The following is a 17,697-nucleotide window of genomic DNA, read 5'->3' as shown; positions in this document are numbered from 1 at the left end:
TTGTGAAGTAACGTGCACAATTTCAGTTTCTATTACCCATCCATCCATTTACGTCATTCATTGAGTGAGGAGACGCATTAGCGCCTGGCTGGGTACCAATGTCCTACAGCGCATTTGTCTTTGCCCGTTAAGGTAGGAATAGGTGTGAAAAAACAGGTAAACAGGCTTTAAAAAACGTTTCTGTTTGTGATTGTTTTTAAATCGGACAACTGACCAATGTAAAACACATATGTAGGAAAAGTAAGGGAAGGAGCAGGATGTAGCTTTTTTTTTGGTGGGCAGATTATAATTTTTTAACATTTACAAAATCGAACGTCAGTGGCCGATGGCCTATGGCGGTTCTATTGTTAATCTTGGTCTTCTAAAACTGTCTTTGATGCAGTTGCAGGACAATTAGGTCAATGGCCCCTATTTTATCTAGTAATCAGTACCACTACTCTCATGTATGGGAAGGAGCTAGAGCTAGAAATCCAAAGGCACCCAGATTGAACATATCCTTGTTTTCCCCTCTCATTTTGCTTCTCTTTGCAGGGAGATGTCACCATCAGGAAGATGTTGAGTTTCTGGTGGCCTCTGGCCCTCATCCTGGCTACCCAGCGGATCAGCAGGCCCATCGTCAACCTCTTTGTGTCCCGGGACCTCAATGGGAGCAGCGCAGCCACTGAGGTTAGTTTGAAGCCTACTCAGTCCACTCCTCGATAATACCCCCATTTAGCTCAGTCCCACTCACTGTAATTGGGCAGCTGCCAACCGCCTTTACCAGAGGGGTATACTACGAAGCAAGCTAGATCTATTCAGGGTTTTCTAAAGCTAACCAGCTTCAATTAGCTTCACATTCCAGCTCAGGCTTCATCCGTACTATGACGGTGGACATTGCTTGTCTGCCTGACGCTAACTCTACCAGGCCTGTAACTGTGCGTGCATGTCGCACGTGGCTACTCGAACACTGAACTCTTCATTGAGACAATGCTGAAATATCAATCCATGGGCAAGTCAGTGCCACTTTTTCATTTGTGCCGAAATCGAAATGAAGGAAAAGTTATCTTTCAAATTGTAGCCCGAGGCACTTGTCCAGGACCTCCATACCAGGCGGTGTCAGAGGAAGGCCCCAAAAATTGTCCGACTCCAGCCACCCAAGCCATACTGTTCAAATAAAATAAAAAAGGTCAAATGCTTCGTAAACAACAGGTGTAGACTAACATTGAAATGCTTACTTACGGGGCCTTCCCAACAATGCAGAGAAAGACAATTTAGAAATAATAGAAAAAGTTAAACACGTAATAATAAATACACAATGAGTAACGATAACTTGGCTATATACACGGGTACCGAGTCGATGTGCAGGGGTACCAGGTAATTAAGGTAGACACACTATATATACAAAATAATTTGTGGACACCCCTTCAAATGAGTGTATTCCGCTATATCAGCCACACCCGTTGCTGACAGGTGTGTAAAATTGAGCACACACCCATGCAATCTCCATAGACAAACATTGGCAGTAGAAGGGCCTTACAGAAGAGCTCAGTGACTTTCAACGTGGCACCGTTATAGGATGCCACCTTTCCAACAAGTCAGTTCGTCAAATGTCTACCCTGCTAGAGCTGCCCCGGTCAACTGTAAGTGCTGTTATTGTGAAGTGGAAACGTCTAGGAGCAAGAACGGCTCAGCCGCGAAATGGTAGGCCAAACAAGCTCACAGAACGGGACTGCCAGTTGCTGAAGCGCGTAGCACGTAAAAATCGTCTGTCCTCATTTGCAACTCTCACTACTGCGTTCCAAACTGCCTCTGGAAGCAACGTCAGCACAGTAATTGTTAGTCGGGAGCTTCATGAAATGGGTTTCCACGGCGCAATGCCAAGCGTCGGCTGGAGTGGTGTAAAGCTCGCCGCCATTGGACTCTGGAGCAGTGGAGACGTGTTCTCTGGAGTGATGAATCATAAAGTTTGGTGGAGGAGGAATAATGGTCTGGGGCTGTTATTCGTGGTTCGTGCTAGGCCCCTTCGTTCCAGTGAAGGGAAATCTTAACGCTACTGCATACAATGACGTTCTAGACGATTCTGTGCTTCCAACTTTGTGGCAACAGTTTGGGGAAGGCCCTTTCCTGTTTCAGCATGACAATGCCCCTGTACACAAAGCGAGGTCCATACAGATATTGTTTGTCGAGATCGGTGTGGAAGAACTTGACTGGCCTGCACAGAGCCCTGACCTTAACCCCATCGAACACCTTTGGGATGAATTGGAACGCCAACTGCGAGCCAGGTCTAAACGCCCAACATCAGTGCCCGACCTCACTAATGCTCTTGTGGCTGAATGAAAGCAAGTCCCCGCAGTAATGTTCCAACATCTAGTGGAAAGCCTTCCCAGAAGAGTGGATCTGTTATAGCAGCAAAGGGGGGACCAACTCCATATTAATACCCATGATTTTGGAATGAGCACATACTTTTGGTCATGTAGTGTATGTACATAACTAGGAATGAAGTGATTGATTAATAAACAGTAGCAGCAGCGTATGTGATGAGTCAAAAGGGTGAATACAGATAGTCTGGGTAGCTACAGTGGGGGAAAAAAGTATTTAGTCAGCCACCAATTGTGCAAGTTCTCCCACTTAAAAAGATGAGAGAGGCCTGTAATTTTCATCATAGGTACACGTCAACTATGACAGACAAAATGAGAAAAGAAATCCAGAAAATCACATTGTAGGATTTTTTATGAATTTATTTGCCAATGATGGTGGAAAATAAGTATTTGGTCAATAACAAAAGTTTCTCAATAATTTGTTATATACCCTTTGTTGGCAATGACACAGGTCAAACGTTTTCTGTAAGTCTTCACAAGGTTTTCACACACTGTTGCTAGTATTTTGGCCCATTTCTCCATGCAGATCTCCTCTAGAGCAGTGATGTTTTGGGGCTGTCGCTGGGCAACACGGACTTTTAACTCCCTCCAAAGATTTTCTATGGGGTTGAGATCTGGAGACTGGCTAGGTCACTCCAGGACCTTGAAATGCTTCTTACGAAGCCACTCCTTCGTTGCCCGGGCGGTGTGTTTGGGATCATTGTCATGCTGAAAGACCCAGCCACGTTTCATCTTCAATGCCCTTGCTGATGGAAGGAGGTTTTCACTCAAAATCTCACGATACATGGCCCCATTCATTCTTTCCTTTACACGGATCAGTCGTCCTGGTCCCTTTGCAGAAAAACAGCCCCAAAGCATGATGTTTCCAGCCCCATGCTTCACAGTAGGTATGGTGTTCTTTGGATGCAACTCAGCATTCTTTGTCCTCCAAACACGACGAGTTGAGTTTTTACCAAAAAAGTTCTATTTTGGTTTCATCTGACCATATGACATTCTCCCAATCCTCTTCTGGATCATCCAAATGCACTCTAGCAAACTTCAGACGGGCCTGGACATGTACTGGCTTAAGCAGGGGGACACGTCTGGCACTGCAGGATTTGAGTCCCTGGCGGCGTAGTGTGTTACTGATGGTAGGCTTTGTTACTTTGGTCCCAGCTCTCTGCAGGTCATTCACTAGGTCCCCCCGTGTGGTTCTGGGATTTTTGCTCACCGTTCTTGTGATCATTTTGACCCCACGGGGTGAGATCTTGCGTGGAGCCCCAGATCGAGGGAGATTATCAGTGGTCTTGTATGTCTTCCATTTCCTAATAATTGCTCCCACAGTTGATTTCTTCAAACCAAGCTGCTTACCTATTGCAGATTCAGTCTTCCCAGCCTGGTGCAGGTCTACAATTTTGTTTCTGGTGTCCTTTGACAGCTCTTTGGTCTTGGCCATAGTGGATTTTGGAGTGTGACTGTTTGAGGTTGTGGACAGGTGTCTTTTATACTGATAACAAGTTCAAACAGGTGCCATTAATACAGGTAACGAGTGGAGGACAGAGGAGCCTCTTAAAGAAGAAGTTACAGGTCTGTGAGAGCCAGAAATCTTGCTTGTTTGTAGGTGACCAAATAATTATTTTCCACCATAATTTGCAAATAAATTCATTAAAAATCCTACAATGTGATTTTCTGGATTTTTTTTCCTCAATTTGTCTGTCATAGTTACCGTGTACCTATGATGAAAATTACAGGCCTCTCTCATCTTTTTAAGTGGGAGAACTTGCACAATTGGTGGCTGACTAAATACTTTTTTCCCCCACTGTATTTGGTTAACTATTTAACTAACTATGTAGCAGTCTTATGGCTTAGGGGTAGAAGCTGGTTCCAGACTTGGCACATCGGTCTATGACTTGGGTGGCTGGAGTCTTTGACCATTTTTAAGGCCTTCCTCTGACACTGCCTGGTAAAGAGGTCCTGGATGGCAGGGAGCTCGGGCCCCAGTGATTTACTGGGCCTGGGCCGTACGCACTACCCTCTGTCGAACCTTGCGGTCGGATGCCAAGCAGTTGCCATACCAAGCGGTGATGCAGCCAGTCAAGATGCTCGCAACTGTGGAGCTGTAGAACTTTTGGGGGGTCTGAGGGCCCATGCCAAATCTTTTCAGCCTCCTGAGGGGGAAGAGGGGTTCACGTGCCCTCTTCACGATTGCATTGGTGTGTGTGGACCATGATAGATCCTTAGTGATGTGGACACCGAGGAACTTGAAGCTCTCGACCCGCTCCACTACAGCCCCGTTGATGTGAATGGGGGCATGCTCGGCCCTCCGTTTCCTGTAGTTTACGATCAGCTCATTTGTCTTGCTGACGTTGAAGGAGAGGTTGTTCTCTCTGCTACCGCACGGCAAGCGGTACCAGTGCACCAAATATGGATACAATAGGACCCTGAACAGCTTTTACCCTCAAGCAATAAGACTGCTAAACAAGACTGATAAATAGTAATGAATGGCTACCTGCATTGACCCTTTTTATATATACATGTATCTTTTTTTTCACTCTCTTGCACTGACTCTACCCACACACTCACACATACTTACATTAACACCCCAACACACGCGTAAATACTGATGCCACACACACACTTTCACACTCACAGCATACTCTGCTCTACTGCTCACATGCGCTGCTGCTACAGCTGTCTATTATCTATCCTGTTGCCTAGTCACTTTACCCCTACCCTTGACTTATTCCACATTTTGTTGTTACAGCCTGATTGATTAAATATTATTTATTTTTTCATCCATCTCCACACGATACCCTATAATGATAAAGTGAAATGTTTTTAGAAATGTGTGCAAATTTATTGAAAATTAAATATTGAAATATCTAATTTACAAATATTCACACCCCTGAGTCAATACATGTTAGAATCCCCTTTGGCAGCGATTATAGCTGAGAGTCTTTCTGGGTAAGTCTTTAAGAGCTTTGCACATTATTATTTTAAAAAGTTGGTTGTTGATCATTGCTAGACAGACAAGTCTTGCCTCAGATTTAAGCCAATTTAAGTCAACTGTAACTAGGCCACTCAGGAACATTCAATGTCGTCTTGGTAAGCAACTTGTGTTTTAGGTTATTGTCCTGCTGAAAGGTACATTTGTCTCCCAGTGTCTGTTGGAAAGCAGACTGAACCAGGTTTTCCTCTAGGGTTTTGCCTGTTTCTTTTTATCGTAGAAAAACTCCCTAGTCCTTGTTGATGACAAGCATAGCAATAACATGATGCAGCCACCACCATGCTTGAAAATATGAAGAGTTGTACTTAGTGATTGGTTGTTGGATTTGCCCCAAACATAACTATTTGTATTTAGGACATAAAGTTCATTTCTTTGCCACATTTTTTGCAGTTTTACTTTAGGGCCTTATTGCAAACAGGATGCATGTTTTGGAATATGTTTTACTCTGTACAGGCTTCCTTCTTTTCACTCTGTTGTTTAGGTTAGTATTGTGGAGTAACTACATAGTTGTTGATCCATCCTCCGTTTTCTCCTATCAGAACCATTCAACTTTGTAACTACTTTAATGTCACCATTGGCCTCATGGTGAAATCCCTGAGCGGTTTCTTTCCTCTCCGGCAACTGAGTTAGGAAGGATGCCTGTAATTTTGTAGTGACTGGGTGTATTGACACACCATCCAAAGTGTAATTAATAACTTCCCCATGTTCAAAGGGATATTCAATCCTTTGGTAACAAATAAAATCTACCAATATGTGCCCTTCTTTGCATTGGAAAACCTTGCTGGTCTTTGTGGTTTAATATTTTTGAAATTCACTACTCGACTGAGGGACGTTACAGATAATTGTATGTGTGGGGTACAGAGATGAGGTATTTGCTAAAATTTCTAAAAACCAGTTTTTGCGTTGTCATGATGGGGTATTGTGTGTAGACTGATTTAGGAGAAAAAAAAACATTTTAATCAATTTTAGAATGAGGTTGTAACGTAACAAAATTTGGAAAAAGTCAAGGGGTCTGAATACTTTCCGAAGGCACTGTACATAGCTACCTCAATTACCTCGTACCCCTGCCCATCGACTCGGTACTGGTACTCCCTGTATATAGCCATGTTATTTTTACTCGTAATTGTTATACCATGTGTATTTATTCCTCGTCACTTTCATTCTTTTTCTTTTATCTTTAACTCTGCATAGTTGGAAAAGGACCCGTAAGTAAGCATTTCACTGTTAGTCTACACCTGTTGTTTACAAAGCATGTGACAAATATAATTTGATTCGATAGATATGGGAAAATCCACATGCGATTACCAACTTAGCACATATTCAGAATTGTCTTTGCTGATAGGCTTTGCCTCATCAGTCGTGTTTTAACATCTTGGCTACATTACTGTAAGCTGTCCAAAAAGAAAATGAAATGGCATATGAGTCCTAATGTCTGTCTCTATCTTTGCTTGACCAGGCTGTGGCTGTCCTCACTGCCACCTACCCTGTGGGTCACTTGCCGTACGGCTGGCTGACTGAACTGAGGGCCATCTATCCTGCTTTCGACAAGGTTAACCAAGACCTCATCCACAGTCTAACAATAGCCTCTTGTTGGAGATCACAATGTAGTAAATATCATCAGCTTTAAATGAATACAGGTGACTTGTATTGGCGTCCTTTATTCCCCACTAATGATACTGTTCTCTTCTCCAACAGACCAATCCCAGCAATAAGCCTATCTCTGGCACTCCGGTTACAAAGACTCATATCAAAAAGTTTACAGCCTGTTGTTTGGCACTATCACTCACGGTAAGAAGGATCTATAGAAAGAAGGATCTGTATGGATCTGTTTTTATTCCAATACTGTATTTTGATAAGTCATAGAATCAAAGTATATTGGGAAGTATACCAACTCTACAGAAAAAATTAGAATTCAGAGTGTAGAATTCAGAGCCAAAATAGGTTGAGACTCACGCAAGCAGAGCAAATCATCCCTTAAGTGTCCTGCACTGACAAATGCTTGGCATTTCTACCTCTGTTAATGCTTCTTACATAACGTCCGGTGTCGTACTTATTAATTTCCTGAACTATAGCCTACTTTTTTGGTCCTAGCTGAAAATGATTATGAGAAAAGGAGGAAGGCAAAGAAGACACGTCTGATAGATAAGCACAGTGCCATAGATATACACTACCGTTCAAAAGTTTGGGGTCACTTAGAAATGTCCTTGTTTTCGAAAGAAAAGCAATTTTTTTGTCCATTAAAATATCAGCAAAATGATCAGAAATACAGTGTCGACATTGTTAATGTTGTAAATGGCTATTGTAGCTGGAAACGGCGGATTCTTTTAATGGAATATCTACATAGGTGTACAGAGGCCCATTATCAGCAACCATCAGTCCTGTGTTCCAATGGCACTTTGTGTTTGCTAATCCAAGTTTATCATTTTAAAAGGCTAATTGATCATTAGGAAATCCTTTTGCAATTAAGTTAGCACAGCTGAAAACTGTTGTGCTGATTAAAGAAGCAATAAAACTGGCCTTCTTGAGACTAGTTGAGTATCTGGAGCATCAGCAATTGTGGGTTCGATTACAGGCTCAAAATGGCCAGAAACAAATAACTTTCTTCTGAAACTCGTCAGTCTATTCTTGTTCTGAGAAATGAAGGCTATTCCATGCGAGAAATTGCCAAGAAACTGAAGATCTCGTACAACGCTGTGTACTACTCCCTTCACAGAACAGCGCAAACTGGCTCTAACCAGAATAGAAAGAGGAGTGGGAGGCCCCGGTGCACAACTGAGCAAGAGGACAAAAACATTAGTGTCTAGTTTGAGAAACAGACGCCTCACAGGTCCTCAACTGGCAGCTTCATTAAATAGTACCCGCAAAACACCAGTCTTAATGTCAACAGTGAAGAGGCGACTCCGGGATGCTGACCTCCTAGGCAGAGTTGCAAAGAAAAAGCCATATCTCAGACTGGCCAATAAAAATAAAATATTAAAATGGGCAGTCTGAGATATGGCTTTTCCTTTGCAACTCTGCCTAGAAGGTCAGCATCCCGCAGCATTGAAAAGTACTGCTTTTATTTTTCAAATTAGTCCATTGTATACTCAGCGCGTTAACTTTTCAACTATGCTCCAAATCGTTTTGAAATTGCAGCATCTGCGCCTGCAATTTAACATCATGAGCGGTCTTGTCTTGCCACAGCACTGTGAACCGCGGCACATTGACGCATATGATTGGTATAGTTATGTAAGGGACCAAGGGGATTGGATGCATGTTTTAAAGAGAGCGAGAACGTTCTCCGCTGAGTTTATAAAACTGTAAAAAGAGCAGCACGGAAGCACTGTTTCATGTACAATGTTGTCAACAAAATGAGGTTGCTGTTATACCTGTCCCTATTGCAGAATGCAGCCTTTTGACAGCATGTACTAAAGTCGATTTAATCCCCACTTGCATTAGTCCCCTCGTTTGGTGATTGGCATTTAGGCTGTGACAACGAAAAGGCAGCAGCAGACAGACCTACAGTATGTTTTAGCAGGGAAGTTTGGTAGGGTGACCTGATTTGTAACTATGAAAATAATTTTGTCAAACAGATTGTGAACCCAAAAGTGTAAGTTTGATTCTAGAGTGGGGACAATACATAGAAAAATAATTTGGTTGGGGTGTAGGGGCATATTTATGTAATCTTGTCTTCAACATATTTTATTATCTATTTACTTTATTTAGTCTGATCAGTGGAACAATTCTCATTCTTAACAATGGGCTAAAATATAGGGTAATTACTGTGCTTGTCAGCAAGAACACTGCAGTTATTCTCCACCCTTATTTTATTATTCTACTTCTTCCCAATTTTGCCACTGTAATCACATATTTGAAATCTGATATGCCTACTTGTGTCTTGAAAATGAGTTATATGAGGTGGTAGGGGGACTCTCAACTCAAACGCATCCTATTGTGTAAGATGATGGCAAGGATCTTCAACTAGTAGTCATAAACCCACTGAATATTGGTATTCATTAGATTTGTCTTGAAGGTTGGGCGATTTTCAGAATTTAGCCCTGTTTTAAAGAGTTCAACTCAATTACAAAATGTTTGTATCCTTACCTTGAAAGCAGTCTATGGACAAGGAGACTGCAATACAGTGGGGAAAAAAAGTATTTAGTCAGCCACCAATTGTGCAAGTTCTCCCACTTAAAAAGATGAGAGAGGCCTGTAATTTTCATCATAGGTACACGGTAACTATGACAGACAAATTGAGGAAAAAAAATCCAGAAAATCACATTGTAGGATTTTTAATGAATTTATTTGCAAATTATGGTGGAAAATAATTATTTGGTCACCTACAAACAAGCAAGATTTCTGGCTCTCACAGACCTGTAACTTCTTCTTTAAGAGGCTCCTCTGTCCTCCACTCGTTACCTGTATTAATGGCACCTGTTTGAACTTGTTATCAGTATAATGACACCTGTCCACAACCTCAAACAGTCACACTCCAAAATCCACTATGGCCAAGACCAAAGAGCTGTCAAAGGACACCAGAAACAAAATTGTAGACCTGCACCAGGCTGGGAAGACTGAATCTGCAATAGGTAAGCAGCTTGGTTTGAAGAAATCAACTGTGGGAGCAATTATTAGGAAATGGAAGACATACAAGACCACTGATAATCTCCCTCGATCTGGGGCTCCACGCAAGATCTCACCCCGTGGGGTCAAAATGATCACAAGAACGGTGAGCAAAAATCCCAGAACCACACGGGGGGACCTAGTGAATGACCTGCAGAGAGCTGGGACCAAAGTAACAAAGCCTACCATCAGTAACACACTACGCCGCCAGGGACTCAAATCCTGCAGTGCCAGACGTGTCCCCCTGCTTAAGCCAGTACATGTCCAGGCCCGTCTGAAGTTTGCATTTGGATGATCCAGAAGAGGATTGGGAGAATGTCAGATGAAACCAAAATATAACTTTTTGGTAAAAACTCAACTCGTCGTGTTTGGAGGACAAAGAATGCTGAGTTGCATCCAAAGAACACCATACCTACTGTGAAGCATGGGGGTGGAAACATCATGCTTTGGGGCTGTTTTTCTGCAAAGGGACCAGGACGACTGATCCGTGTAAAGGAAAGAATGAATGGGGCCATGTATCGTGAGATTTTGAGTGAAAACCTCCTTCCATCAGCAAGGGCATTGAAGATGAAACGTGGCTGGGTCTTTCAGCATGACAATGATCCCAAACACTCCGCCCGGGCAACGAAGGAGTGGCTTCGTAAGAAGCATTTCAAGGTCCTGGAGTGGCCTAGCCAGTCTCCAGATCTCAACCCCATAGAAAATCTTTGGAGGGAGTTGAAAGTCCGTGTTTCCCAGCGACAGCCCCAAAACATCACTGCTCTAGAGGAGATCTGCATGGAGGAATGGGCCAAAATACCAGCAACAGTGTGTGAAAACCTTAGACTTACAGAAAACGTTTGACCTGTGTCATTGCCAACAAAGGGTATATAACAAAGTATTGAGAAAATGTTGTTATTGACCAAATACTTATTTTCCACCATAATTTGCAAATAAATTCATTAAAAATCCTACAATGTGATTTTCTGGAAAAAAAATTCTCATTTTGTCTGTCATAGTTGACGTGTACCTATGATGAAAATTACAGGGCTCATCTATTTAAGTGGGAGAACTTGCACAATTGGTGGCTGACTAAATACTTTTTTTCCCCCACTGTATATGATTTGGTTAGCCACTGCCATCAACCATTAATATAAAAATCTCCTGTGCAGAGAGACTGGTGTCGCATACAACTTTCCACTTGAGAACAGGGATCAATCCCTACTTCCAACCTTCTCACTGTGTCTAGCATTTACCTATCTAATTTCATTACTGTCTGAATAAAGTATCAATTTTGTTTAAAAATATTAGTATACTTTAAATGTAATCTCCCAAAATTCTGACAGTAACAAAGTTGTCGAATTTTGAGTGTTCATTTAATGTTCAAAGCGTCCTGAATACACCTGATCTGGGTTTTTATTTAAAAAAAATCTAAATCATGTCAAAATACATAGAAATTAGCTTTAAAACAGTAAAATGTTCCTTGGGGAGGACCCCCAGTCCCCCGTCTAGGGATTGTGCCAGAGGGCAATGAAATTCACATAGCAAATCTCACTCCAAGTTTTTATCAAAAGTTGCCAGCCCTGAAAGCACACAACAATACAAGTAATTAAGAAAAACAACATCACAACATCCTGTGTTGGACAGTCATGAGAAGGTTTATGGCTTGAGTGGTCATCTGAGGGAGGTGGTCAAGCAGGGAGAGAAAGTTCGGAGGCAGGCAGGAAGCTCATCAAGGTGTCTCGCTGTTTCTGTCTTTTCCGTAGTAAACCTCAGTCAAATTCAGTTTGAGCTAAGCCACTGCAGCCTCTGCTAGCTAGTTAGCTACTCCTTCACTGCTACCAAAATGAAGCAGCCACTTGGATGATGCTACAGCAGTTACGTGGCACCAGAAAGCACACCACATTTCAATAATAATTCAAGAGCAGCCTTGTAACTTTGTCCTTCCTACGATCCTCATCACTGCACACCTCTGCCGTCTTGCTTTCGGCTTCTCTCCATCCTCAACCGCCGGACATTGGCTGGAATTCGAATCAAAACAGCTAGCCAGTTAATGTTAGCTAGCTAGCCAAACAAACAAAGGACTTGCCAGCTTCAGTCTTAATGCTGTGGTGGATTCTGATTTATATGAATTAGCTATATTAATTGTTCATTCTTTTTTTTTTTATATATATATTGTTGGTAAACAAATGCCATAAATGAATTAATTACAAAAATATTTACAAAATGTACAGGAGCTCTCTGCTTAGGCTGCTGCTAGGGCGCCATGGAAACTGTAGAACTATGTACAAAATTATCCTCTTTCCCTAAAAGTATGGTGGTCAGTACTTTTTTACTTTAAAGGGGAGGATAACTGGGCCGCACAGACAATCGATCTGAAATCAGTCATGGTATTTTGTTTTGCTTTAACCCCAGTATGTGGTAAATGCAGGGTGGAAATGGAAATAGTAAGAAAAACTGGTTTGATTAGAGGAAATGGAAAAACAGGAAGTTTGTGGCCAAGGTTAGGTCTTGGAGCCAGAGAGCGAAGTGGCGGTGGCATTCCAGCCAGATGTGGAATTCCAGTTTTAAACAAGTGGGTGTGGGCTCATGCCTGCCAGCACACAGCACGTTGGGCCAGATGGGCATGGCCTATAGGCTTGATGAAAACTCTGGCAAAGCCAGTCTGGCAGACTACAGGCCAAGACTTTCTCTGATTTGCATCTGACTCCAAGGGATAGACAACAGAGAACAGCACAGAGCGGACAAGGTGGATAACGGTGTACAAGAAACACCACAAAAAGGATCAGTGTAAAGTTTACACTGTAAACAAAGCAAATGGGTTTTAGATGATTTCCCTTTGACTTTAGTTGGCGTTTAAAGTGAGGAAGTCTGGCGAAAAAATGGAGGAAAAACACTGATTCATTGACTCAAAATGACCTCTCTAGTTGTGTACAGTATGACAGGTGACTGACTAACCGTAGACATCTAGAAAAACATCTGATAGTAATCAGCACGACTACACTGCTACATTTTCTTTGACAATCCAATGTTTTTTTAACCAGAACCTGATGAGCACTACAGATAGTTTATACATTGACTTGCTTGATTTGCAATATTGTTATATACTGTATCTACAGTACATTGCTACCACAATTAGAATGAATGAATTCGGTCACACGTCTGGCCTGTGTTAACTTCTAAGGGACCACAGTGAACCGGAAACCACTCGCCTTAAAGGGGCAACAGTTGCTACATACATTTTTGGATTGATAAATGTATGATATGTACCCATTGATAACTTTTATAAATGCCTCATGAGCTTAGTTCAACTGTTGTACCCCATCAGAACCCAAAATAGAAGCTTGTTTTATTCCAATGTTTGTAAACAAATAAATGTAATCAAACGCTATATAACCTTTAAAACAGGGTTAAAACTGTAATTTCTATATCGTGGATGGTCTCCAGCCCCATCCTTCAGCTTTTTACCAAATAATGGGTGGGAAGGACTCTTTGTTATTGTTATAGCTGCTGATTGCTGCTTTAATGATCGTGTAAATTCTAACGAGGCATGGTTTTGGCAAGGTTGCCCAACTTTGTGGTGTGTGCTTAACACCGAGTTAAATTACTCTGTTTGCCCAGCTATATGTGGCGTAATGAACACCTCTGTTTGTTAACCTTTGGACAGCTCTGCTTCGTGGTGTTCTGGACCCCTCACATCTCGGAGAAGATCCTGGTGGATGTGATCGGGGTGGACTTGGCCTTCGCTGAGATCTGTGTACTTCCACTAAGGATCTTCTCCTTCTTCCCTTTGCCAGGTAAGAAGAACCGCTCTTCTTATTTCAGCATTAAAACACTCCCTATGCCTGTTGCCCAGTTGACTGGAGCATGGTGGTTGCAACACTAGAGTTGTGGGTTTGAGTCCCGACGGGCCACAGGTTAAATACAGTATATATTAACAGGAAGTTGCTTTAACAGGAAATATCTGCTGGAAATGTCTGACCATTATGATCAGTCCCAAAATGCAGTGTCTTGTTCCTCTTGTCTGAGTATGAGGGTTTTGTGTGTGAACAGCTATGAGCCATGGTTTAGCTGAGAGAGCAGTCTGTCTGTGATGTAATGTTTCCACTGACTTTCCGTGTGTGTGTGTGTGTGTGTGTGTGTGTGTGTGTGTGTAGTGATAGTCCGGTCCCACCTGACTGGTTGGTTCATGACCTTGAAGAAGACCTTTGTGCTGGCCCCCAGCTCTGTACTCCGCATCATCGTCCTCATCACCAGCCTGGTCGTGTTGCCTTCTATTGGGTAGGTGGACACCTCACTGGACACCTACCAGTCTCTGTGTCCCAAATGACACCCTATTCCCTTTATAGTCAATTACTTTTGACTAATATGGAAAATGGTTATATTCTAAAACTGGATCAAGATGGTTCATTTGAATCCAGCAAACTTTGCTCAGTGTGAAATTTTGATTAGACTTCAATTTGACAGAGTTGAGGAGCTGCTACCTGTTTCATGATGAGCAAACATGAATAGAAATGTATTCAGAGAGGAGAGTTTAAATCAGGAATATGTAAATGATCACCATTCACTGCATCACCTACCATCAAATGCAGACTGTGCACATTCATTGTGAGGATAGGCGTTAATGGGTTCTCTGCAGTTTTGTATTGAGCTAATATACACATTAAATCTGTAGACCGGTTCCTTGTGCATGGTTTTGAATTAAACATAAGGTATCATAATATAAAACTAATGAGGAAGCAAAACATGCTTTTTGCTGTACCAGAATTTGACCCATCTACAATATTAGCTGTCCTTATTTTACTCTACCTTATCTGTAAATAAGATACATTTGTGGTCCTCTGTAGCTCAATTGGTAGAGCATGGCGCTTGTAACGCCAGGGTAGTGGGTTCGATCCCCGGGACCACCCATACGTAAAAATGTATGCGCACGTGACTGTAAGTCGCTTTGGATAAAAGCGTCTGCTAAATGGCGTATTAAATGTAAGTGAATATGTTACTGCCGTTTCTCGCAAAGCCATTTTTCTATCTGAAACGTATGCGTAAAAAAAAATGTAACTTCAAGATGGTAATTTCACTGTGGGCAAACTGCATCTGCACTTATTCTGCAGAAATATTAGTGCGTTATAAATAAAATGTATTATTATATATCACTAGGGTTGCAAAATTCCAGGAACTTTCAATAAATTCCATGGATTTCCAGAAATCCTGGTAGGAGGATTCTGGATTTCCTGCTTATTCCCTCCTGATTCCTGGAATCCGCCAACGAGGACCTTTCTTCCATCGCTTAGCAACACCTTTCATCCGGACTGACAAGTCCAAGCAAGTAGACCAGACCTGCTGCTATAGCAAAGACTCACAGGAGTGGAAAATCCTTTTCATCTTTACCCAATCAAAAATATCCATCTGTGCCAGATGCCAGGCTATTTCACAACAAGACATCTCGGATGACTCATGTTCTTCCAGAACCCGCTCGTACATTTTTAGCTCACCACACACTATAATAGGCCTACAACTAAATGGTTGCTTTTGTTTTTGAGGAAGGGTTAAATATGTCTTATTTTAGTCTATATAGATCCTCAAAATGTATTCCAATTTGGTAAGCCTGTACCACATAGGCCTACTGTATATCCTGTATTCTGATCTCTACTGGTCAGTGGTTCCAAAGTTGATGAATGCTGTGGTTTGTGTTTCAGTGTCCACGGGGCCACTCTGGGGGTTGGGTCCCTGTTGGCTGGTTTCGTAGGGGAGTCTACCATGGTGACCATAGCTGCCTGCTATGTCTATCAAAAACAGGTGAAGACCCATCCCTAAAGGCAAAAGGAGAGTAAGAAACTGTATAGTCATACAGTGAAGTACAAAATCACTCTAAATTGCTCTTCATTCCTTTTCATGTCTCTCTCCTTCTCTTTCACAGAAAAACTATGAGATGGCCAGCAAGCTGCTGGTGGAGGGAGAGGACTCTGTTCCTCCGAGTGAGGTGCGTTCCAGAACTCAGAAGGACTCCATCGAGGAGCTCCAGGAGGAAGAGGAGTAGAGGCACTTGGAGGGAAAGGGACAGGAGAAAATGGAGCTAAGCGCAACAGAGAAAGATAATTCCAGTGGGTAGGCCCTAATACCAGACCTGAGAGAACAACTGAGGAATCAGAGTCCTTAACCCTTTGCACTCGTACTTGTATACCGGTTGAAAATGTTAGATTTGGGCACAAATAAGCGCCTAAATTGGAACGTAGTGGCTGTACATTAACATGCTATATATGACGTCAGAGCTCTGGCTCTGCGCTTCACGGGTTTTGACTGACAGCCGTTCTGAACTTGAGCACTGTGTGCGACAAGAATTTGCCCCCATCGCTCCTGATAATTGGGCAACTCTTGCAAATCTTTTGTCTGACAGAAATGTTGTAAATTAAAAAGGTGACTATGTATTTTGAAAGATGTGAGGATTATAATAAATACCGCTTTGATGTCAAACAAGCAAGCCGAACACCTGTGTCCAAATTTGCACTTCACATTTCCAAATCATAAAACTCATGTCATATACAGTGTCAACGTTTATGATCACTATGTTTTATATACAGTTACAAGATTATATGGCGCCATACTCTGGGTTGTTCTGAACAGAATAAGCCTATGTTTGTTTATTGTGAAGAAAATTTGCTGCGGCACATGAACCTGAATGCACTCAGGACTCCTTTCTATGCCCACCAAAATTACAATCTGTTTCTCTGAATTGCCATGTGAAAGCACAACACTGTAAGATCGGATTTTATAACGTAGCTAGTCATATTGGCAAAAGAACAAGCTTTGAAATCATGCCCACCTGACCCAGATTGCGATCTATAATGGACCGTTTTTGGATTGCGTTAACAGTAATTGTTTGATTGCAGGGTTGTGTTCCAAACGAAACGACTACAAGTGTGCTTGCTCTAGTTCCTCAACGGCACAGCTAGGAGAACTAAAAGTACCTTATTGTTGAAGACTTTGTCTGCGTTTACACAGGCATCCCAATTCTGATTATTTTTTTCCACTAATCAGTCTTTTGACCAATCAGCTGTGAAAAAGAAAATAACTGATGTGATTGGTCAAAAGACCAATTAGTGGAAACATTTCAGAATTGAGCTGCCTGTGTAAATGCAGCCTTAGTCCATAAAAGGGCATTGAAATTGCTTAGGAACTGTGCACACTTTGGAGAGGTGTGGCCACTTGAGCCTCGTTTATACCTGTCGCCAACATGTCCTTGTCTGGTTACACTTATCACAATGCGTATTTTAATCGTCTACATCTCTCTAAAAATGTGGGCACAATCAGAATGTGGACAAGATCAGGACAAAGTACAACGTTAGCACCAGGTATAAACGGGGCTATGGAGTCAACAGTTAGTTCTCACTCATACCCTTGTAATTGTTTTCTTATGGTCCACCTACCCCACATTTTCCAGGAATAGTCTTATGTTACTGAATGTATTCAGTTATAATTTTTTCCATTAACAAATGTGGCAAAAGTACAGTAAATGTGAAATGCACAAAATCAAATGTACTGTTTTGATTCAGTCGTGTCAGGTGAACTGTTGTGTACTCACCTTTTGGCCTAATAATTTACCCATTATTTCCAAACTGTTCCCTTTCAATTGCTACAATGGTTATGCATTACAGATTTATTCTGTAAGAAACGTTTCAATTAAGCCATATACAGTTGAAGTCGGAAGTTTACATACACTTAGGTTGGAGTCATTAAAACTTGTTTTACAACCACTCCACACATTTCTTGTTAACA

The 17,697-nt window shown here is 41.9% G+C and overlaps 1 protein-coding gene and 1 long non-coding RNA gene across 3 annotated transcripts in view; one reads left to right on the top strand and one right to left on the bottom strand.

Annotated features, from left to right (window-relative positions):
- Positions 1-16,398, top strand: part of LOC121550031 (progressive ankylosis protein homolog B-like) — a 38,471-nt gene extending 22,073 nt beyond the window's left edge. For both annotated transcript variants that reach the window (XM_041862102.1, XM_041862100.1), the window contains 7 exons: positions 532-666; positions 6,800-6,892; positions 7,039-7,131; positions 13,592-13,721; positions 14,082-14,205; positions 15,621-15,720; positions 15,842-16,398. In XM_041862102.1, coding sequence (XP_041718036.1) covers positions 532-666; positions 6,800-6,892; positions 7,039-7,131; positions 13,592-13,721; positions 14,082-14,205; positions 15,621-15,720; positions 15,842-15,961 — 795 coding nt within the window. In that variant the 3' untranslated portion in view covers positions 15,962-16,398. The remainder of the gene's footprint in view (positions 1-531; positions 667-6,799; positions 6,893-7,038; positions 7,132-13,591; positions 13,722-14,081; positions 14,206-15,620; positions 15,721-15,841) is intronic.
- Positions 11,474-12,191, bottom strand: LOC121550032. The gene is made up of 2 exons (XR_005996894.1): positions 12,148-12,191; positions 11,474-11,945 (listed from the first exon to the last, which is right to left on the bottom strand). It is a non-coding gene; the product is annotated as an uncharacterized LOC121550032 (long non-coding RNA).
- Positions 16,399-17,697: the final 1,299 nt, after the last annotated feature.

Source organism: Coregonus clupeaformis, chromosome 34, assembly GCF_020615455.1.
Source record: "Coregonus clupeaformis isolate EN_2021a chromosome 34, ASM2061545v1, whole genome shotgun sequence".
In the NCBI taxonomy this organism is placed as follows: domain Eukaryota; kingdom Metazoa; phylum Chordata; class Actinopteri; order Salmoniformes; family Salmonidae; genus Coregonus; species Coregonus clupeaformis.
Note: the sequence above shows the minus strand (reverse complement) of the source record. Positions and strands in the feature narration are given on the sequence as shown.